Here is a 23,612-nt window from a genome sequence, read left to right on the forward strand (position 1 = left end):
AAAATTTGCGTTTTGGTGTGTTTGTTTCCCCCCCCCCCCCTCCTGCCCCCCAAACTGCATTATTGGAACCTCTTTATCTTTGCATCTTCCAGGTATCCACACTTGACTGAATTCTGGCTAATCTCAGTAAAAGCACGGGTAGATCGCAGGGCTTGTTTGGGGAGGGAGGAAGGAGCTTGGTCATGTAATTACCACTGAGATATTCCAGACTAAGGAACGAGAGAAGTCAAAATGCACTTGCACTTTGGTCTCAAAACAGTAAGTTTTGATTGCAAGAGATTAGATTGTGCCAGTGTTTTTCAAAAGGTTCAGCCTGGATTTTCTGGAGAAAGTTTACTCCGAGGTTTCCTGTTTTCCTGCACGCTGGTGTATGTGAGTGGCAGGATTTGAGAGGGCAGAGTAAAGCTGAACTCCAGTTCTGCTCAATTAGTGTCACGATCTGTATGGAGTGCAGTGCAGCTAGCGTAATTAGTAGATCATACTCTCCCAGATCCAGAATTAAAGGCAGGGTTTCTCCTTGAAGGCCTGCGTGCACTTCCATATGATTTGGCAGCCCTTGGTATCCAGTAGAGAACAAATGCTGGAAAAGAAGCGTTCTCCAAAAGAAGGATGTGCTGGGGCAACATGCTTAAAGAGCAGCTGTTGCCAGGAAGTAGTTTTTCTATATCTGACTTTCTGCCGCTGTCTCAAACGATGCCCTCGCCGGCTGGCGCAGCGTGTGATCCCTGGCTATGGACCGGCTTAACTAAAGGGTTACTGCAGCCCCTGGTTTCCCTGCCCTGCGATCGCAGGCATTGATCTGAAGGGTGTAATTAGAAATGCTATTGATGGCCCGGGAGGGGAGTCGTATGTTTTATCTCTGGCGCAGGAATTCAGGAGTGAGTGGGAGAGACTCTTAATTTGTAACAGGTTTTATTTGCAATCTGACTTGTACACAATAAACGGGTAGCGGTGGTATTAATGAGCATCTGAAAGGAGCTTTTTTTCCTTCCTACAAGGTGGCACTTCACTGTAGAGAGGCTAAAACCGAAGAGTGGGTATGCAGGGTGTTGAGGAGCTTTCACCTGAAAGCGTGAAAGCACACAGTAGTTAAAAAGCAATGCTTGAACAGTTGGAGAAATACCAACGTATGCCAGGTACAGGATGGATCGGCACATTCATAAAAAGCCAGAGAAGTGCTTTTCCACTCCATGATGGTTGCTTACACTGTATTGAAATGTGCACCATGACTATTAATTCTATCCGATGGCTCTTCCTAGAATTCTGTTGAGATGTGTGCAGGGAGGAATCAGTGGTTTTGGAACGTATAAAAATGCTTTCAACTGATATTTCGGTGCTTAAAAAACCTGATTTGATAGTTTGAGTTCTCCTTCTAGACCAATAAAGTCTTCGAAGACTTTACTCTTGTATTCAAAAATGTTTATGGAAGTAAAGCCTGAACACATGAGACAAAAGCTAGCCCCTTGTCTGTCAATATTTAAATTGAAATGTGATTCCTTTTTTCTGCTGACCAGTTCACTCAGCCTTCCAAACAGTACAGAAGTTTTCTTATCTCAGTTGTTTGAGGAGGTATGTACAGCACTAATGCTAAACCGTGGTACCTGTGTCATAGTTTCCATGCCTTAATCTTCTTAGAGAATCTGTGGCCTGTCTTATTCTGAAAATGCAATGTTTTTGAAACCCTGTTTTGCAGGCTAAATCTCTCTTGAATTTTACTGGATCATAATTTTTCTAGGTGGTGTTGATGGGATTCTGTAATGTTGCTAAAAATGCAGTCCCTAGTATTCTGATCTACAACTTCCATGATCATTTCATAGAGAAAAAAAACTTCATGAGGGACAAAGTAGGCTCTGAGCAAATAGATCTGTTTTCTGTTCTGGCAAGTTAGCAAGAGGTACTGTTCAGTCCAGTGCCTGTTTAATTTCTTGAACATTCCACTTATTACAGTTTTAAAAAGTTGCTATATCGGAATGAGAGCCACAATTCTTTCTAAATGAAACGTCAAACCTTTGAAAGAACTGCAGAGTGATAGGATACTAAAGACTTGGTTTTCTTGAACAGTGAAGGAGCCGATGCAGGACCTACGAGACAGGTGGTGCATGGTATCCCCGGGTGCTGGCAGAGCCTGGTGCCCTTGGACGACAGCAGCCTTGCACCAAAGCACACCGTACCTGTGGCTCGGGTGTCCAGCCGTGCGCTCCTCTTCTTCTGCAGTGACTTTTTCTGATGGAAGTGCTGTCAAAATTTAGATCTGCTGCTTGGACAGAGTTTCGCTTCCGAGTATTAACTGTTTAATTGCCTGCTTCCTACAAGGTTCCCTGAACAGATGCTTTAAAAGTGAATCCTTCAAAACATTTTTATAGGCACATTAACCTTTTTTCCTTAACGGTGTGCACTGCAAAAGTGAACCTCCCGTCTTGGAGATGCAGGAGAAGGTTAAGCCACGGATGGAGCCGGCTGCGGAGGGACGGAGCGTGGGAGCCAGAGCGGGATCGGGGGCCGTGGTGCCTGCTGCCTCCCCGGGCAGCTCGTTGCCAGCGGTCTGTTGGGTTTCAGTGGAAACTTCCACGCGCCGAATGTGGGTCAGCTCGAGAGGTGGCCCTGGTCCCGTGCCACCAGCGTCCTGCGGCACTGAAGCGGTTAAACTGCTCTTCTGGTGTCCTCGCAAGATGAAAACTATTTTAGTCCCATGACACGAGCACTATGGGAGTTTAATGCTACAGTTCATTAAAAATGGAGGCTGGCCAGAGCCTCAGAAATACGATTCGGTAGCTTAGGCTTCCCACGTCCAGAGCACGTCGGAAGGAACGATCTCTGCTGAACTCGAAAACACGGGGAGCGCTCTGACACAAGGTTGCTGCCGAGCTCATTCGCGTAACCGTATTCCTCTTTGTCGGGGAAAACTTTTTGCAAAATGCAGACTCCCTCTGTGCTGGAGGTGCCTTGTGTGCCGTCCTCCCGGCAGAGCTGAGCCGGCTTCGGACGGAGCCGGTGCAGAGCTGATGCCTGGAGGATCCTCCCCTCCCACTGCAACCTTTACCAGTCTCGTTGAGCAATTATCTCTACCAGGCAGAATAATTCCTTTATTTTATTTTATTTTCCCCTCCCAGCAGTGTTACAACTTGTGGCTTCCTGCTCGCTGCAATAGTGTCATAACTATCAATTACCACGGCTGTGCCGTAGCGCTTGTCACGAGCCGGTACGCGGTGTGTGTTTGTGTATTGCTTTTTGTCGTCTTCGGTGATGAAGAAGTGTTTGTTCGTGTCCAGGCCAGATGCACGAGGAGCAGCATGGAAGTACTGCCGCATCGGTCGGGTTTTATAGCACTGTTGAAGGCCCTGAAGTAGTTATTGCAATGGTTTTCAATGGGCTTCTAATTAGAAAAGCGTTGGACTAATAGGATGAGCTATAATTAGCAAGACCTGCCCTCTAGATAGCTAATCGGGGACCAGAATACAGTTGCATATCCATTCATTAAGTTTCTATATCTGCACTTTTGTAGCAATTTGTTTAACCTATTGGAACCTTTTGGGGTGCTTAAAATAGTAAAACAAGAGAAGATGTACTGGGCACAATCTCCCAGCTTTTGGGACAAGATGACCTCTGAGCTGGCTGGAGTTCGGTCGGGGGGGACAGTTTGATCCTCAGGTGGGTGTCAGAGGGGTGACCCTTTACAGCCCTTTTCCCCTATCCAGAGAGGGGAACTAGAAGTCAGTGAGCTGTTGTCTTGCCTCCTGGACAAAAGAAAATAGCTCTGCAACTTTTTGAGGAGGGAAATGACTCAGTTCTTGGTGGCTTAGCAGAAATAAGAGGCCGAGCTTCCAAGGAGTCATCTTGGCAGCCAGTGTGCATCAATTACTTTGCTCCACCTACAGCCCAGCGCTGCTGCCGTCTGCCCCGAGAGCTGACACCGGCGGCGTGTCAGCGTGCGCAGCCCTGTGCAAGACCCGCTGCTGAAATTGTGGCTGTCGACTGATTATTCGCTTTGTGCTGGGTAAAAGCAGGCTGTGATAAGGGGCGTTTGACTCGGCTTGTGCTGCTGGCGCGGGTAACTGCCGATCCAGTAGTAAGGCAAAACTAGTTGGTTTTTCTAACTGACCAGTGTATGCTGGCTGTGGGTTTCTTCCCTCAGTGTTTTTATAGAGAGGGAAAGGGAAGGTTTGGATGTCATACGCTGTATGTACAGGCTCATAAAAGGATTTTTTTAAAACATAAGTGAGTGTGCGCCAGCAGAACTTTTTCTGGAGTAAGAAGCAGATAAACACATGAGCATATTCTTTTAGAATTATTTTTATATGCTATCCTACAGGACAAAAACTTCTCTAAGAAGTCGTTTCCCCCTCCTTTCTCTGCTTTACATGCAACTTCATGGAAGCTTCTGCAGGGAACGGTGATGTGGTCCCAGGTGTGACCAGGAACAGAGGGACAACTGACTTAATCTGTGTCATGGGGTGTGGCCGGTGGTGGTACCCCACCAAAACCTCCAACTGTATTTAGCCAGTGCATCCAACGTGGCATTAAAACTTGCTCTGATGTCCTTTAAGTGAAAATACCAAATTGTCACTAAATTGCTGAGCTGAGCCCCTGCGTGAACATGCGTGTGACTGTGGTGTCACATCCAAAGACGACTGCCTTCGTTTGCATCTCTCAATGTTCCTGCCACTTAAATATTAAGTAATATTACCTTCATGTAGGTAACATTGGACAAATATTGCCTTGTCGGCTGCATCTTACTAGCTATTAAAATGCTTGTCCGGGGGCCTGCTGGCTTGTTGGACAAATTAAAAGCAACGAATTTCTTTCTGAAGATGTGTCTTCAAGTGGTGTTCTCCTGCACGTGCACATGGACCCGTACTGCTTTTGGCCAAGAAGTAAAATGGGGAGGTGGCACAGCGACTGCTTTAAGACTTGCCCGGAGCAAGCTCCTGTGGTACCGGCCGTTAGGACAAATGCAGGTCTTGTAGGTCTCTTCTTTCTCGAGGGAAACAGTTAGAAATGGGAATGCTGGTTCCAGCAGTTGTTTGGGTCAAACCAGAGATATCAAGAAGCAGTTGGTTTCCTCCTAGAGTATTAACGTAAGAAGCAACGACTAAAGAAATAAGGAGTAAGAAAAGAAGTAACTTTAAAATGTTTTTGCGTGTGCTTTTGTTTTTAATCCAAAAGCATTCGAACACAAGGCTGACTTGCGGTTCCTTTCCTTAAAATAACGGGATGCAGTCTTCTCATCTTTCACACGGGTGCCAACGTTTAAAGACGACTGTCTCATCAGCGAGCATGTTTTGGGTGAAGATGGTGGGCATGTCACCAGGTATACTAACCGGCTTGTCTCTTCCCTCAGGATCCTCGCTGCAGTCACTTTCAGCCACTCGGCCCGGTCACGATCCCACCTGGAACCCATGAACTTCACTGACAGGTAGGAGTTGTGAATAAGATGGAGGACGAGTCTCTAATATTGCACAGGCACCTCCTCTGCCCCCATTCAGTACTGAAAATAGGGAGGTGGGCTGGGAGGGTGGAATTGTCTTCTGGTCTTTTGCACCTCAGCTCCTGCCTTGTCCAGGAGGACAAGGAAGAGCTGTAGCGGAGCTCCAAGATTAAACTCAGATCAGAATTCGGTTCCTGTGCCTTAACGAAAAGTGGCCTTTCACTTAGCACTTAATCCACGCTCCAAAGTAGGTAAATCTCCCTAGTTTACTAAGGGACAAAGAAGTTTCACTTCCTTTTCATTGGGCATTCACAACAGCTGCACAATATTGTCAGTCTTGAACAAGAGAAGCAAAAGCAAGCACACAGGAATTCCTCCCTTGGGACTTTCTGTATATTTTGATAATTTGTGCAACCCCCAGAAGAAAAATTCTGAATGGAAATTAAGTTTCTGCAGATATCTTGTAGCTCTGGCAATGCTCTAGTGGCATAGCTGAAGTGAAGCTCTCTTGGTCAGCTGTCCTGTGTGTGGTGGTGCTCACCTGCCCCACTGCATTGTCAAATGAAGCATTTTATAAATAGCAGTTTAAGGATTTATCCAATGTTTGGGGTTTTTTTTCCCTCCAAAACATGTATTGCCAAGGCTCCGGTGATGAGTGTTAAGCATTTCTGGTCTTCACTTTTCTTGCAATCTCGTTTTTCCTGGTGTAGATGTTGATGTCTCTGCTCGCAGATTTACTCATTTGATTTACTGTGTTTTACCAGAGTCAGCTTCAGAACTAACATTGTACAAGCCATGAGCACCACTGATTTTTTTGGCTATTTATTACATAAGTTCCCAAATATTTCGAAGTAGTGCCATCTTTAATGAGACCAAAAGGCTAAATGAGATCATAAAAACACCTTTCTTAATGACATCAGTCAGAGGTGAAGGAGTAGGAGTAACAGTGAGAGTAGCAGAGAGTATCATACTTGCACGTCTTGACCGTAGTCATGGAAATTTCTTAATCTGCTCTCCTGTTCAGTGAGTTATCACCATAAAACACCTGAAAAACATAGCTCTGTGCCGTTGTAGAGCAGTGTGCATAAATACTATCTTATTTTGCCAATTCAACTTGTTATCCAAATACTGCATTTTGAACCATAATGAAACTGGTATTTAACGGCTCTCCTGCGTGGAGGAATCTCCGTGATTTTTTTGGTAATACAAAGCCCAGACACAGTCATTAGCAGACTTCCTGCCCAGTAGTTTCTAGACAAAAATAGATCCATAAAACTTGGGGGAGAATTCAGGTCAAACAAATCCCTCGTGTAGTGGCTGTAAGTAGTACCCTCTAAAAAGACCTCTTTAAATCCAAAGCAGTGGACCTGAAAATTAAGATAACTTTAAAGTTCTCTTTAGAAGAATTGGAATATTGATTGGTAAGTAAGAAAATTCCTTAGTTGTTTAGATCTTTCTTTTGGTGCCTTGTCCTTTGTATCCACTTACACCAGTTCCCTCTATGAATCGTACTGAGGCTGTGTTAAATAATTCATATTGGGTTGAACGTGAATCCACAGTGCGACACTTCTTGGAGAGGAGTGATGCTGAAGCCAGTTTGGATGGTCTGTGTGCACAGAGAGCCTCCCTCCTCTTAAGTTTTTTAAAATGCAGAAAAACCAAGGAATTGGCTGTGTTATAATATGCACAGCATGTGGTGCTGGAAAAGCTGATTGTTGTTGTGACTGAGTATTTAAAGATGATAATTTTGCTGCTCTTGCATTAAAATAAATGAAGCAACCTAGATCCCTCCTCTAATAAGAAGCATACATTAAATGGGGAGGGGAGTGGAAGAAGGGGAGAGGATCTGATTGCAATCTACAGTGCCGTACTTAATATTTAAATCTGTTCCCATCAAATAAAAGTTTAAATCAAGTTGTAGTCCTTTAAGTGGAAGGTTTTCTTTTGGGTCAAAATAAACACCGGATAAACAGTTTTTAATGATCAGTTAATATCCCTGAGGATCGATGTGCCTAGAGAATCCATACCTTGAAGAAAGGCAGAGTCTTTCTCACCGAGGTGGAGTCAGGCTGTGCACTTCTGGTAATAGCTGGTGTCTTTTAACAAAACGACTTTGATGTCGTCATTCTTTGGCTGCCTCATGTGAGGGTGGTTGAATTCCCCCGGCAAGCTCAGGGGTGACAATGAACCAACTCCATACTGAACCGTGGAGTTCATTCCTGAAAACTACAGCTATGAATCACGATCACAGAGCATGCGAAAAACTGGCACCGCTTTGCAGAGCGAACCAGGGAATCTGTGTCATTGTGGCAGGACTGAGAAGTGAGGGGTTTGTTGGGTTTTTTTTTTTAGGCTGAATATTCTGAGTAAAGAATAACAACACTAGTAAAAGGTATTTAGGAGAAAAACTTGTTGTTTTTATGCATTTTTTTAAATTGCTTTATTATAATTATTTTTTCTAAGATCACCTTGATAGCGAACGCTTCTCTGAAGTTCTTACAAAATCTTAGCAGATTACCAGATTGATTTCTACAGGCAACAGCTATTTTCCATTTACACAGCTACACGTTTAATGTAATCTATGTGGCACATTGAGCTTTCTGTTAAGAATCATGAATGCTTCTTTGTTATACAGAGCACTTAGATAGTGGTTAGACTCCAGACTTCGTTAATAAATGGAGCCAAACTCAGCCATAATAGTGATTTATATTTTTTTTAAGGTGCGTTGACACAAATAGAACGGAAGGCAGAAGGGTGACTCCTAGTGCAGTGGGACTTCAGCTACCAAAGTCCCATTTCTGGCCAAACGCAGAACTTGATGTTTGTGGTGCTCAGAGCTTGACTTCAGCGCCTTTCTACAAATGTTTGTCTGTTCATTTTAGTAAATATTTAGTCAAACCCAGGCTGAATTGCTTCCTACTGCACTATAATGACTGTGAGCAGTTGCAACGTGGGCACGGCGTGTGTCTTAGTGCCTGGTCACTTGGATGGAAATAAAAGCAGCTTCTGCGAGGCTCGAGGTGCAGAAGGAGCTGCTGCAGGTGCTCGCTCTCTGAAGCCGGGCACCGGGAGCAGCTGTGGGGATGTCGTGGCTGTTTTCAGGACAGCGTAGGATTCTGGTACCCCGCATCTTGGCTGTTTTCCTTCAGTGATTCATTGGGCTGGTATCCCTGAAATGATGCTTTCCTGCTGGTGGACCGCTCCGCTGCTGTCCCCTGGCCAGCAGAGAACTTTCCTGTGCTGCCTCCAGATGCCCGACACCCGTGGCACAGAGGAAACTTCTGTGGGCTCCGTCTCCTTTTAATTGCAAGTACTTAACAGTCCTAAGCAAGCTCATTTATTTTCCCCTGAATGCTTAAAGAAGGGGGAAATAATAATAATAGTAGAAGAGGGAGGCAGGGCTGCGCAGCCGGGAGGTGCTGCGGTGGCCGGATGGCGTGAGCACATGCAGCTGAGCAGCGTGGGAGCCCGGCGAGGGAAGGGTTAAGGGCTGCCATTTTGTTATGTAACACCCTTAATGGACATATCAGTGAATGGCACCAAAATGGCAGGGCTTAACCCTTGGTGGGCTGCAGTGCTCAGCCAGCCAGGGGCTGGGAGCCTCTCCCCGCTGGGAGCAGCGAGTGGGCTGCAGAGCAGGTACCCTCCTCTCGTCCCTTCTGCTGAAGGGGGGCTTCAGCACTTGCAGTTCTTCTTCTTTTCAGGTCTCATGGTATGGAAATAATGGCTGAGATAGCAAAATGATCAACCCACCTCTGGCTGCTCTTGCACTTTTTGTTGCCTTCATCGGGGAAAGAATGAATTTTTGGTTGCCCAGTTGAATTCAGGTGCAGGATGATTCCCCCTTCCCCCCCCCCCCAAACCTGCAAAATAACCAGTGTTCTTGTCCTCCTGCTGTTGCACTGATTTAGTCTTTAAAAAAAATAAAATCTAGTTCTTACTTTGGCTTTCTAAAGTTTATCTTTCTAAATATCTATGTGATAAGGTCATGAACTTCTCTGTGGGTGCATGTGTGTGCACATTTATACACATGCACACAGTAGTGCACAGACACACACCCACCCATATATATATATGTAAATTGTAATGACTTTTTCCAGGACATCTCACTTCTGGCTTCGTGATCAATGACTGTGTAGGAGAAAAACCCACTTATAGCATAACAAGAAAATAAGCTCAGTTGAAACAGTGACTTCTCATTGAAACTTTTTACATCCCGCTGAGAGAAATTGATTTCTAGGCATCGTGGGGAGGGGGTGTGTGGACGATCCAAGGCGACTGCATGGGCTGCACTTGCAGGAGGCCTGTCTGCTGTGCACATCGGGTCTGTGCTGGGTGCCAGTGACTGTTCAGAGTCAGTAAGTTTTTGATCAGGTACCTTTTCAGTGAGGGGCATTGAATGTGTCTTAACCTCCCTGTTCCCTCCTCTGTAACCTTGTCTCTTTTTTTTTTTCCTCTCTCTTTTTTTTTTTTTTCCCTTCTCTCCCCCCTGCCTTTTTTCTGTAAAAGTTTCCAGGGGGAAGAGTGTTGTTGATCTTTGGTTTTGACTACCAAAAAGAGCGGGTATCGCATAGCTGGATGGGTTAGTGTGCGTCTGCAGTGGGATTCGAGCCCATCTGCAGATGGTCTGTGCTTGAACCCGTATCTGCTGCCAGTGCTCGCCAGCACTGCTGATGACTCTAGCAAAGCATCGGGATGTAATTTTAATTTCAGTCCTTTTAACTTCAAACTACCAAGTTGTGCTAAACAGTGAAAAGTAAGCAGAACTAATTCTCTGTGAAGGAATTACTTGGAGCTTGTACGAGGAAGTTATAAATCATGAACGGGAGAGAAGGCGATACAGATAACTCTGAATGTGATGGGGGAAAAGTGGAAGTGTACATTGCAAACAGCAAGCAAAGTGTGCTGCTTTTTTTTTTTTTTTTTTTTAAATTGTGGTTTTGTCTTCATGTACCATGTCGGTGTTCTCAGTGTGCTTGTGCATCAAACCTGTTTCAGCTGCCGCCCCGGTTGCCTGTTCGTGCCCTGGTCAGGCAGCAGCCGGGTGAGCCGGGCATGGCTTCTGCAGGTACTCAGGTTTATTCCGGGCTGGACTGCACATCTGAAAAACTGAGCACAAAGTAATTCATTTCCCAAGTCTTAAACTTGAGTTTTTTCTAAGAGGTTTTTCTTCTTCTGTAACTTTTCCCTGCAGTGGCAAAAGCAAGCAAGCAGGTGATTGCTGTAGCATCCCCAGCCCTTTGCAAGGGGATGGGCTGTATGTCACGGTGTCCTACACGTCCCTGCTGGAAAAGACTCTGGCTAAGTTAAACCAGGTTTGTCGTCTTGGTCTTGCTGCTCTGCTCTTCGGAGGGAGGAAGGGTTTGGAAGATGGCAAGAGAGCTCTTTTGACCCTTTTTCCAGTGGAAGGCATGCAGGTGGCATCACAAGCGTACACGATGTTTACCAGGCTAGCATAAATATGTTGTGAACTCAGGAGGTTTGGGGGTTTTCCTGTTGTCAGTGTGCTCAGAGGGCAGTGGAGCTGCATGGGGGAATTTTTGACAAGGCTTCAGGGTGACCAGTGTAATGGCCTGCAGTCCGAGGAGTTTACTGTGTTTTATATGGTATACTAAACTGCCTTTTGAATTGATCATAGTAGTTAATCTGTTACAGCAATAGCACTTACAACTGAATATTTGCTGCTTAGGTCCTGGGTGCTCGGCCCTGAGCTATGCCATTCCTTGTAATAAAAAGCAGAACCTTCCATAAAACTTAAAATTTACTGTGTAATCCTTACTTTCTCTTCCTTCTTTCAAATAAAAGGTATAGCCAAGTTGAACCGAAGCTGTTTACTGTTCGTGTTGATCAGTTCCTTTTGCTGTTAACGGCAGAGAAGCAGAAGTGGGGATTTCGGGAATAGCTTCAGAAGTTATATGTTATCCTTGAAACAGCCTGGATGTTTTGAAACATCTAGCTGATTTATACTCATCTAGTGGAATCCATTTGGCGGAGGTGGGATCCCAATAAATCCAGCAGACTGGATCCCCAGACTGGGGATTAAGCAAATTGCCAGATTTGCCATCAGGAGAGAGTTTTCTTCCCAGGTGGGTTTGGGTTTCTCTTACCTCCTCCTGTCATGCAAGGAGCCGCTCGCGTCCTCTCCATGAGCAAGGACACCGTCCCTGCTGGTGCAGGTCTCTGCGGGTGTGCTCTTCCTCTCTTCCAGGGCACCCGTCTGGTTTTAACCTTTTCCTACGGACCTTGAGTTTAGGCTGTTTTGGGAAGTGTTTTGTAGTCTGCCGTATGAAACGGATCCTGGCAGGGACTCACCTAAACTGTACACCTGCTTCTCAGTGCCCTCTGACTTGCAGGAGGTGGGACCCAGTAACCCAGGTGATTCCCATAAAAGACACTGATGTTACCAGTTTTCATCTCTCTTCCTGAAAAGAGAGGCAGAAGAGCCTTTTTAAAGAAAGCTTTCTCATTATTCTCCTCCCCTTCTCTCGGTGCCACATTAATTTTCCTTTAGGTCTCTCTGCATCTGTATCCATGTTAGTAAATTGTTTTCTAGTACTATTCCCTGAAAGGGTTAAAATTGTTTTAGGGAGCTTAGTTTTAGGGCCTATCTACAATAAATATGATTTAATCACTATTGTGGTAGGGGAACCGTGCAACCAGATCTCTCTATTACAGTGTATATAAACCTTGAGCCTGCACTCTCAATCTTCAGATATAGCTGTAAAAAATCTTAGTGCAATCTCATCCCAAGGTCTTTCCAGTAACGTAGATCTTCACAACACGCTGCTTCGGTTGTGCTGCAGATACTCTTCTTCTCTCTAGCAATTGCTGTCCCCGGTTGCTGCTTTCCAGCCGATGTCGTTGCAACAAGACGCTGTGAATTTTTAACAAAAGCTTGGACTGAATTTTGATGTGCAGAAAAGTTGTCGTAGCATCAGCACCGTTCCTCGAAGGAAAAGGGAGGTGTTTCTTTTTGACTGTGTGAGTAGGGAACGCACAGGGAAGCTGAGGTGGTTTCCAAGTAAAGTTTGTCCGTGTCTGACAGGGGGGTGATGGTTACAAGGAGAAACGGCTGTGCTAGTTCGTGAAGGAATTGCCGGGTGCAAGACGAGATGTCCTCGAGAATGTGTAATATGAGAGGGTTTTGTTGGAAAGGTACATTGTGCATTTTCATCAAGGTGTTAATCTGTTCAGTCTGACCTTTGTAGGGAGTTTGTGTACGAAGGGTTTGCCCCTGGAAATGCTCCGAGTAGGGTGCTTCGTGCCTGCCTCTCTCCATCGCTCTGAGATGAGCTGCCTTGGTTAGCTGGAAAACAGGCGCTTAGCGAAGTGTTCAGTATGCATTACCCATCTTTACGTTAGGATTTTGGCTGCATTAATTTTTTAAATAAAACTTAGTGCCGATAGGAGGTTTAGATCGTTTCCATTGCTTGTGATGTTAACGCAGGTAAGCGAGATTCAGCCGTGAACGCAGAGTTCTGCCTGGCAGCTCTGCGTGTGATCTGCTATGAAATATCCCGGTACAGCTCAGGATACTGCCTTTCCCCATCCCAATCAACACTGGGAAAAACGAAGGAGTAGAAATACAGCATCGTGTAAACATTCTTAAAGTTTGAAGCCTGAGTGACTGAAGTGCTGCTGTAGCTCTTTGGATCAGCACAGGCTGCTGGTAGTTGCCGCTTCTCATCCGTCCGAGGTTGGAGAATATGAAGATACTGAAAATAAACCCAGATCAGGCTTTTTTTTTTTCTTTTTTTTTTTAAGGAGGGTTTCCTACTGACTAAGCAGTCTTGCTTCAGGAAAGTCACCGTGATTAATAGCACATCTCAGTATACGTAAGCTGGGTGATAGCTGGCCGGTCCTTTGTTTTAGCCCTGGGTTCAGATGTGTTTGCATTGAGTTAATAGGAATAAGATTTGCGATTCACGGCCAGGCTGTCTGATCGCTCGTTCAGGGGGAGAAGCAGTTGTCATGCTGCCGTATTGTCAGCAGACATACTTAAACCGAGGTACTATTATAGTTAAAAGCTGTGCTTTCAGAGGGCTGTCTGAGCCGGAGCGGGGTTTGGAAAGGGCTGCTGCCTGTCAGCTGGGGTACGCTGAGCTGCACCGAAAATCTCCGTGCCGCTGGCTGCCTGCCTGGGCTGTGTGCTGTTTACTCACTTCCATAAATACCGAAATTAACTTAGCCTTTCTGTAAAGCACACCTTTGTTCCATTATTGTAAGTTCAAGCATGGTCACACTATAAATGCAGATCAGCCGAGGGGAGGCACTTTGTGTATTGACTATGATTTTAATGTCCCGTCTCCCCCCCCCTTAAAAAAAATATTTCATCCAACACGTTGCAGAGAAACTTGTGGTCACTTTCACGGGGCTTATACTATCAAAATGGCAATTTCACATCATGCTTCTGTGACATTGTTGAATAACGGGGTGGTGGGGGTGAGCAGAGGTTAATTATGTTGCGTAATTATGTTAATCTCTCGCTGCTAAAAACATTTCAAAGACTATAGTCCAACTATTGTGTGTTGGCCTTACTCTTGAAATCCATTTCAAAAGGAGGAGAAAAAATATCTGGGATGGGAGGAACGCTTAAAATAAATAAATAAATGGGTTAATTAATTAAAAAAATTGGGGGGGGGGGGGGGACTCTCCCTCTCCCCCCACCCCATGCCACCCCCTTGGTGCCTGGTGTTGCCAAGCACCCAGAGGGATGCCGGAGGAGGAGGAGGAAGAGGAGGAGGGATGCTCCGGGGTGCCGGCCGGCGGCGGGGTTAGCCCCGCTGCGGGTTGCCTGCCGCCGGCTCAGACTGGTTTCTGGAAAGTGCTTTGTCTCGCAGGCTGCATCCTGGGAAGGGTCATGTGGAGCCCAGTGATGTCATGGGATCAAAGCCTGACTCAGCTCCGCGTCTGATGGATGGGTGTCCGCAGGTACCGAAGTGCGGGCTGAGATGTCAGAGCCCACCAGGAGCAAAACTTCCCGCGCCTCCGGCAGGCGAGGAGTTAAGCCTGGTTCCCCCCCAGCCCAGCGCTTCCTCTGCCGCCTGGAAAAGCCTGGTTCCTTCACCAGGAGGGGAGAAAGTCTCAACTTGAGTATTACGGTGGCAGTGCCTTAGCGCCTGGCGGCAGGCTGTCAAGAAATATGGAAGCCTCTCTTCACGCAGGGTGTGGTGGTCCTTTTCCCCATAGTGTCTGATTCCCGAAACTTGCAATCAGGCTTAGGTCCTCAGAAAGACATGGCAGCAGTCCCAGGAAGATCCTAATCTAGAATTTTGTAATTGCATTTATTTGCATGTGAGGCAAATACATACATTCTTCCTGCCTTTTGGTAAAGAGCCAAACTTTTTTCGTCGTGGGGGTTTGTATATTCTCCTGTGCTCTAATGCAGGGGGTTTTTTTTCTCCTTGGTGATTCTAGTTTATGCCTAGTGGGGTTTGTGTGTGTCTTCTTGTTTTGCCTTTTTTTTTTGTTTGTTTGTTTTTGCTTAACATAAAAAGTGTAAGTACAGTGATGCTGGGTGCTTAAATAGCTTCAGACTGAGATGTATTTTGAAGATAGGGGAAGTGAGCATACTGGCAAAACTTTTATTGCTCTTTCTGAACTTCTTTTGCAGTAACCGCTGTACTTTGCCCTGTTTTGAAATTAAGGTGTTTTGTCCAACTTACTTTTTTCCAGCGCACTTAACTCATTTGTGTCTCCTCTCTCCCCCAGAGCCTCACAATGACAGAGGAAGCATGCAGGACACGAAGTCAGAAACGAGCGTTAGAACGTGAGATAACGCATAATGATGTGGACAGTAAAAAAATAAAAATGGAGAAAGGACTATTAGGAGCAGATATAAATGCTGAAGGCGACATGAAAATAAAAGCAGATCCTGGAGCTGGAAAAGTGCAAGGATTATTAAAAAGTGGAGAGGTGAAAGCAACCATCAAAGTGGAGGTTCAGACGGGAGATGAGCCTGTGGACATGAGTACCTCAAAAAGGTGAGTTACGACCTACGTGCTGCAGTTGCACTGTAACGTTTGGGGTAGCGGCACAGTAAAATGTGGTCAGATGGCACTAGGAAGTTGTTCTCTGCATCTTAAAGGTAGAGAGAATTAAAATTTTACGTGTATGTTGCAGCCCTGGCTCTTCACGTGAGATTCAACAGCTACTTCTGTATAACTTCCGTACTGATTTTTCTTCCACAAGCTTTGCCAGCAGTGGCAGCTGTGATGAGCAGCTGAGTAAAGAAAATACGGTATTGAATAGGAAAAACATACAAGTTATAAAGAGGATGCGCTTTGAGCTACTGATTTGAGATTTATGTGAGGAAGAGTGGTTTGGGTTTTTTTAATTGAGCTGTGATATAGGAAAAATAATAGATTATAATTGTCTAAACAGAGGAGTTTTAATTGCAACTTGATTCTTCCTGACAGAGCAGTATGTATGGATAAGTCTGACTTTCTTTTTGAAATAAGTTGTGGATTTTGACACTAGAAGTATTGTGAAAAGACAGCACCTGTCTGGAGCAATTCTCTGTAGGACAAGTTCTTAATGCTTTTTTGAAAGTCCAGCCTCCTTAAGATGTCTGAATTTTGACATCTGAAAGCATGAATTCAAAGTTCCTTTTCGCTTTGGAGAATTTATTACAAAAATGTAAAGCTTTTCCTTTGACTTGTATACAAGATACGCACATGAATTGGGTGCTTCTGACATAAAGATTTATGGGCATCACTTTAAAGCCAGATTCCAAATCTTCCACCATATTTCGAACCCAGATTCTGGCTGTACCAGCATAAAAACTCTGTCAAAAATTCTGTGGCCCTGATGATGGCCCTTCAGAGTCTTGCTTTTTTTCTTTAGAGTGCAGTAAGATCCAATATATTGAGCAGGAAGTCTAGGAGCCTCGTTTATTCCTGGTTCTGACACCAGCTGCTGTTGGAGCAGTAATAAGCAAGAACTGAGACCTGCCTGTCTGCAAAATGGCTTAAACGGTTCTCGGAGCAATAAGTCTGTGTTTGCTTGGATGTCGGGTATTACAGCAGTGCAGACTTGAGGTGTGAAACTGAAAACACAAGATCCTTATCAACCGCGCAGGAATTATTGGGAGGAGGGGCGCTTATGGGTGCTACTAAGAAAATTGGTATCTTTGATGTTTAATGGCAATTCATCTGTAAACTTTGCCCAACTTCTGATGCTTTTCTAAGAGAAATAACTTAGACTGCAAGAGCCTGATTACTTTATCCAAGTACTGTTTCCGTATGTGTAAAACAAGACCTCTTCCATCAGCGTGATTGAGGGGAGGTGGTAGTGTTCAGCTTTCTCCATAAAACTTCTGCCAAAGGGACAATTACACAAGTTGCTCAATTTGCTGTTTAGGAGGTGCGTATGTCTTGCACAGAAGCGGTTAATTGGGGTAATGGATGACTTCCATGTCAAGCAGTTGCATTGTGCTGACTAGGAGTAAATCTCTGAAGGTGTCTTTTGGCGTAATTGCTACCTACTAATTAACACAGGTATGCGCGCTCTTTTTGAAGAATATCCAAAAAGATTGCTCGTACCAAAAATTGAATAAATTAGAATCAGGTATTCTAACTCCTTTGTTGCAGTACTTGCCCCCACATGCATATACTTTTTGTGAATTTATAATATTTTTGAAATGTGTGCCAGTGTTCCTGCTCTGTTGGTGTCAGTCTCTGTTGCAGGACACACAAACAGGATGGTGAACAAGGGGCTGTAGGCTTAACTTCCCAGAGAGCATCTGGAACAATAACACCTATTTAGATGAGATGAGAGAACATCCTCTCTCCGTACAGCATTCTTATTTCAGGTGGTAATAGGATATTGTTGTATTCAGTTTCTGCAAGGAGGGAGAAGAGGCTTCCCCATACAAAAAAATATGCTTGCATAAGGAGGCAGTCTGATCCCAAGTCCGCTGAAGTTAATAAATATAATTAAGAATTTCATGAAGCTTTGGATAAGCTCTTTGGATACTGTTATAAGTTGGAACACCTTTCATTATACAAATATGCATTAAGTTCTTAATAGAGAGGAATTAAACCCTGGGTCATCTCAAATGGCAAAAATGAACCTGAATGATTCTGCAGACTTCTGGAAGTAAGGCAGCAGCTTCCCAGGCTCTGGGGCTCTGCTCCTGCGTCGTGGTGGTGCCCTTGGTCTGTGCGTGGCTCTGCTCCTGGAGCATAAACGTGATGCTGAGCAGCTGACCGGCCTCAGGATGCAAATATCTCCAAGCAAATGCAATCTGAGTCTGGAGATGCCTGTGATATAGAGGAAGCTTGTCTCTGGATGAGTCTGATCCCTTGCATATGTAAGAATACAATTGGCATATGTAGGAAAGGCGGATCTTAATTTCATAAGGATTTTTTTTTTTTAAGTGTGGGACTTACCTTACCAGATCTTTGATCTTCAGAGGAATTTAGCTCGCAGCTTTCATAAGACCTGTGTCTTTAAAGCAGTTGAGCTGACTTTCTGAGGAGATGAAAAAAGAGCTGTTGCTTAAAATGATTGAACTGCTACAAACTTCTTGGTTAAAATTCATGCTTAGCGATGTATGGTGTTTTGGCTTTTAAACTTCCTTAATGCTTTTAGAACTGAAAACATAATATTTCCCTTGGAAAAGGTGGCCCAGCAATAATCATGGTTTAGCTGACGTAAAGCTGATTGAATGGATTATCTTTCTGAAATCAGTTGATTTTCAAGATTTGACATACAAACCTGGCAATATCTCTGCGTTAAGCTTAAAAAAAAAAAAAAATTAAAAGAAATTTATTTTCTAAACCTTGACGTTAAATTTAAAAATAGGATCTGGTTTGAGCACATTTTCTGATGCCAGAAGAAACAGAAGAAAGTCTGTAGTGGTAGAAGTCTTTGCGAGGTCACACAAGGCCAAACCAAAATCTTGCTCCTCTGCCTGGCGTTTTTGCAGCACTGGGAGCTAGCGGGTGTGTAATTATCCTAGACCTACTGCAGAGAAGGAATGGGAGGAAGGAGAGTCCTCCCCTCTTGATAAGGCATGTCTCGTTTGCAGTGGGAGGGTAAAATAGTGCAACGTAAATCGCTTTGCTTGTGAATACACTGATTCACATCCACATGGGTGCTGGAGGGAAAGAACGTTTGTCAAACCTGGTTGAATCCTGATGTCTTACCGTGCTTTCAAGCTCTGCTTTCCCTTTCCTCTGTTCTTCATCTCTCCTCTGTTCTTTCCTTCCCCTTAAATACATGAGTTTCCTACCACATTTGCCCTGCATTGAGCATCAGTTGCTTCCAGCTGAGGCTGGGGCTTTCTCCTGGAGCCGTTCTTGGATTGTACCGCCTGCTGCATCACGTTGCATTTATTATACTCCAGATTCAGCTCCCTTCATCTACAGTACACGTTCTGACCGTTTTCCAAGCTGGTTTTTTTTTCCTAGTACTATTTCCTGAGCCATACAAAACAAACTAGTTGCATACACAGTACTGGTTAAGCTCACTTCTGGTGTACTCACAGTAGGGCTTGGCAGAGACCACGAGTGATCTTTCTGGATGCAGTCGTGTAACTGGCTATCTGGATGGGAGCTGCTGTCCTCAGACAGGTCTATGAGGACAAATTGTCCTCTCTTCTGGAGCAAAAGCATCAGGATCCTTTAGGAGCAGCGTACTGTTATCCCAATTATAGGAAAACCTTGCTCATAAATAGAGGTGGGGGGTGTTTACGGGCAAGGATACTGCTTGACCCTGTGAGCGGCTGTGTTGGGCTTCGTTGTTGCACTGTGCTATCTTAAATCCTCAAAATTATAGTAACTCTCCAAATAGATAACCTCAAAATATGTTTCACTTCGGAATTCTAAAAACCAAGGCTTCTCAGTCAGACAAGGAAAGGGAGAGTGAAAAAATGGTTTTGTCACAGCACACAAGTGTGATGGCAATGGTGAGGGTGATACTGTTAATAAAACACAAATGTGAGAGTTGGCTTCTATCTAGCTATCTATCCCCAGTTCTTGCTTTGTCTTGTTAGCAGTCTTGGGATGAACATGTCCTCTGTAAAGCTAACTGGAAAACTTTTTAGGCAGTTGAACATCTTGCTATTTTTCCTGTATCTTCTCTATTCACCCAGAGTGGTGTAAATTAGCATATTAACTGTCTTACTTGTATTAATTGTGGGTTGATCAAAAGCAGTTTAAGGCTGGCTGATAAACAGAAATTATTCCTACAGATTTTGTATCAGTTGGGGTCTTATTAAAAAAAAAAACAAACAACACAAAACAACAAACAAACCAACCCCACATTCCAAAACCACTGTATGTATTGTGTCGTCTTCTCATATCAAGCTACAGAGTCTGGATTTTCCTTCCAATTGAAATACAAGTCTGGTTAAGCCAAAAAAAGTTTGCATTTGATAAGTTTGGTTTATTTTCCACAAAAATTGCGTGCACCCATATATTGTCTCCTGATGTGTGGTATACTCAAATATCAAATATACCCACAGCTTTAAGCTCTTGCTTCATGAAATTACATGTGAGCTGGCCTGACTTAAGCCACTGCTTGTTTGCTTAAATGAAAACTGCCAGGGAAGATGAGACTGAAGAGTTTGTAGGCATCCCTGTAGTTAGTGCTCTCAGGCAAATAATCTATCTGAACCTTTTAGTTCCTTTAATTTTAGGTCTTGCTGGTTACGATTCGTGTGCTTGACAAATGTTGCACTGCTCTGGAACCTCAGAATAATCATGTTCTCCTTTTGTTCCACGGGATAATTAAAAATAACATCTGATAGAAATTGTTTTGAAATTGTATGAAAGTTGGCCTAATGGCTGTGCTCTGAATTTTCATGTTAGGTTTGGATGCTAAATTTTGGTGCTTTGAAAGATTTTAGGTTGGTTTGGAGGTTTTTTGGTTTGGTTTGGTGTTGGGTTTTTTTTGTTTGGGGGGGGGGGGGATGTTTGTTTTAATCTGGCCAAATCACATTTAAAACTTCCTAAATGAATGGATTTGACTCTGAAATTCTACCGTATTCTTAAGCATGTCAGGATGCAGCCTGTGTTGGCTGACCAAACTCCGCTTTACTGGAATTTACTGGGAACAGTGGTCACGGCAGCGCCAGCGAGGAGTAATAGGCTCCTCTCTTCCCATTAGTGAGCCTGGAAATGTGGCACAGACCCATACTTCAGATCTCTTTTTCAGCTTATGTACGTTGTATCTATGCCTCGTGGTGTGTGTTGTACTAAAGGATATTGTGACAAAATTGATGCCAGAGTTTTTTGGGGAATTTTAATGTTTTATTTCAAATGCAGATGTAGTTTGATTAAAGTTTCCTCCCTTTATGTTCAGAGGAAGGGATGAAGTTTGTTTTGCTTCAGTTTCGCACCAGTCACTAGATCGATTGCAACTTCTTTGATTCATGTAGATACAACTACTCCAGGAAAAAAAAAAAATCCCCACTGCATTGCTTTTTCTTTCCTTGTTTGTCTGTCTTCCTTGCCAAATATTTTTGGATGAGAGTATACAAGACATTGTTGAATGGACTGAGGCAAAACTGTTGCATATTTGCTAATGCAGATCAAGCTGTAGTCTGAATAACAGTTCTGATGCTTCCTTCGGTTACCTGCAGATGGACAGAATATGGTGGGATACCGCAGGATGGGGCTGCGTAGGGCTCCTGCTCTGCAGTGGGGGAGTTCATGTTTCGGGTCAGTAGTTCCGTAATTTTAACCAAGTAAGCATTGCATTGATGTTTGGAGGGGTGGGGGGGGGGTTTGTTGGTGTTTTTGTTTGTTTGGTGGTTGTTTTGTTGTGTTGTTTTTTTTTTTTAAGAGTGACCAAAAGGGCGTTTTAGAGCATGGATAAGATCTGGTCTGTAAAATGAAGCTTATTTTTTCGTGTAATGCTTCTGGATCAGTATGAACAAATGCAAAGACTGCTTGTTGCAATATGGGAGCTCTTCTTTTAATGTCATGAAGCTCGCTGTAAGCTGCAGCACAAGTCCTCTGAAATTAAACCTTCTACCAGAGCCAGTAGTTTCTGTCTGTCTCTTTTTCTCTTACTAGTGTTAAACTTAAACTTTGTCTTCCTTGGTCGTGCTTCATTGAAACTTCTGTCTTGTAGGAAGGTGGATCTGTTAGAAAAGTTGAGTCCACCTCGAGATACCTTAGACCTCAGATGTATCATCTTCAAGACAAAAATTGAATTAATCTTCCTCTGGCCCAGCTAAGTGGAAGCAGACCTCCAAGGCTGGATTCGGCCACCTGACCCTCTTCTTTCCTTCAAATCAACAAATAAATACACAGTGTCCCCATGGGAAGGTGGCTTTTTTGTTTGGTTTGGGTTTTTTCTGAAATAGTTGTTGTTCTCTGAATTGCTACAGGGTGCTCTGAGACACTAAGGAAAAGTCTTGAACAGCATGATGTGTCTGTCCTTGTGCTCTGAGGTTTTAAAAGAGGATATTGGAGGAAGCGTGGCCTGTTTCTTAGGGTACTTAGTGACTGAGGAGGTCTGCGTCTGATTCCTTACAGCAACGTTCTGCAAGGTCTCTGTTAAATTGTGTTTTATTGCTGTGAATGCTTAAATGTGTGTACGTAACTGGGCAGCAACCCTGCTTTCATCTTCTAGCGTAGAGTCCAAATGATTGAGACAGCAACACTTATGAAAGCTGAAGGGAGAATAATAGAACTATGTCTTTATTTAGCTAAAGGATATGCCTGATGGCTTCAGAGGATAAAGGTCATAGTATCAGGGCAGTTATCCCAAATTATTAACTGCTGGTGGCAGTATTTTTCTGAAAGTGGTGATATTTCCATTGTCTTTCTTATTTTGAAACATCTGGTTTGAATTTTTTGCTTTACACACAGGCTAACAAAAGAGTAAAGCAAACTCCTTTTTGAAGGAAGGTTGTTTTGCAGAGTTCTGGTCTACATTTCTGGAGTTCAATCTTGTGCCACCTCATTCACTGTGCAGTTGGTCGCGCTGCTGAGGATATAAATCCTGTAATACTGAATAGGAGTCGACTTTGTTGCTGTGGTCAATATGTGTTGCCTTAAAAAAATATATAGTACTTCCCCCCTTCAAGAAGGGTTTTCCTCTGTGAGGTCGTGTGTCAACAGTCTCAAAATTGGTGTAGGTAGATGGTCCTAAATAGATATGACTATTTAATGCTTTTGTGGAAATACACGATTTTAAAACTCTGAATGCAGTGGTTTCTAATGCAGCTTTTATTAGATCAGCGTCTTATAATGTAGCTGTCAGGAATATCATAATGTATCTTGCAAAAGAGAGAAGGCACACGGGTTTGGGGAAGCCCTTAGATGAAGTACCATCAGACTGGTGACGGGCGGTCCTGGTCTTGTCTCCTGCTTCACACCCCGAGTAAAGGATGGGGTTTATTGCAGGGCTGTTAGGGACAAGGATTTATTTCCTAGCTCCAGATTTCATATCGTGGTCCTACAAAATGGTTTAGGCAGCTTTTTTTTTTTTCTTTGTGCAAAGCAGTGGTGTCTTGCATAGACACTTTGCTTCGATGTTGCTCTCTTCCAAGTGCGAGGAGATAACTGGGGGTAACCCCGCAGCAGAGGGGATCCCTGATCCAGGCTGCGGTAGCTCCTTAGCGGAGGTGCTGTTGGTCCATCTCGGGAAGGGCCTTGGGGGAAGGTGCGTGTGGCATCACGGCTTGGCCAAGCAGCTGCTCTTCACCTTGGCCGGGCAGACCGACGTCCATCCCGGCTCCTGGTGCCCTGGACGTGGTCTGTGGGCTGGCGAGAAGCGTTTGCAGCAGCTGCCGGTGCTCGGTCGTGCATCGAGAGCGTGAACGGCCGCTCTCCTTCCATGCTGCCCGGCTCCCTGGCCGAGCAATCCCAGGCTTGGCCGGCGGGCTGTGAGGTGCGCTCCCCCTCCCCCTAAATTTTGTTGTGTTTTTTTCAAAGATAGAGTATTCAGATTGCTGATGAATGCAAACTTCTGTTGATCACGCTTTGCTGCAGATGTCTTGTCATTCTGGTATCAGCACATGTCGCCATTGAACTAGTTCAGGATGAAGATTTTCCTCCTTGTGGTATCCCGGGAAAGCCTGGCGGCCGGCAGGCGTCGTCTTTCAGCCTGGCCTTCCTCGTCCAGCCTGAAAATAAAACTAGGAGGACTCCACGACGCGGTCCGGTGACTCTCTTGGGGCTGCTTTTTTTGCTGTTTCTTCCTTTTTTTTTTTTTTCTTCCCTTGAAA

The 23,612-nt window shown here is 44.4% G+C and overlaps 1 protein-coding gene across 2 annotated transcripts in view; it reads left to right on the forward strand.

The window, feature by feature from the left end:
* Positions 1 to 2,770: 2,770 nt before the first annotated feature.
* The window catches only part of GATAD2A (GATA zinc finger domain containing 2A), a 34,425-nt gene continuing 13,583 nt past the window's right edge, over positions 2,771 to 23,612 (forward strand). For both annotated transcript variants that reach the window (XM_009324953.1, XM_009324954.1), the window contains exons 1-3: positions 2,771 to 2,853; positions 5,339 to 5,413; positions 15,137 to 15,408. In XM_009324953.1, the coding sequence (XP_009323228.1) occupies positions 15,146 to 15,408 (263 nt within the window). In that variant the 5' untranslated portion in view covers positions 2,771 to 2,853; positions 5,339 to 5,413; positions 15,137 to 15,145. The remainder of the gene's footprint in view (positions 2,854 to 5,338; positions 5,414 to 15,136; positions 15,409 to 23,612) is intronic.

This window comes from Pygoscelis adeliae, unplaced genomic scaffold (assembly GCF_000699105.1).
Source record: "Pygoscelis adeliae isolate BGI_AS28 unplaced genomic scaffold, ASM69910v1 Scaffold726, whole genome shotgun sequence".
NCBI lineage: Eukaryota > Metazoa > Chordata > Aves > Sphenisciformes > Spheniscidae > Pygoscelis > Pygoscelis adeliae.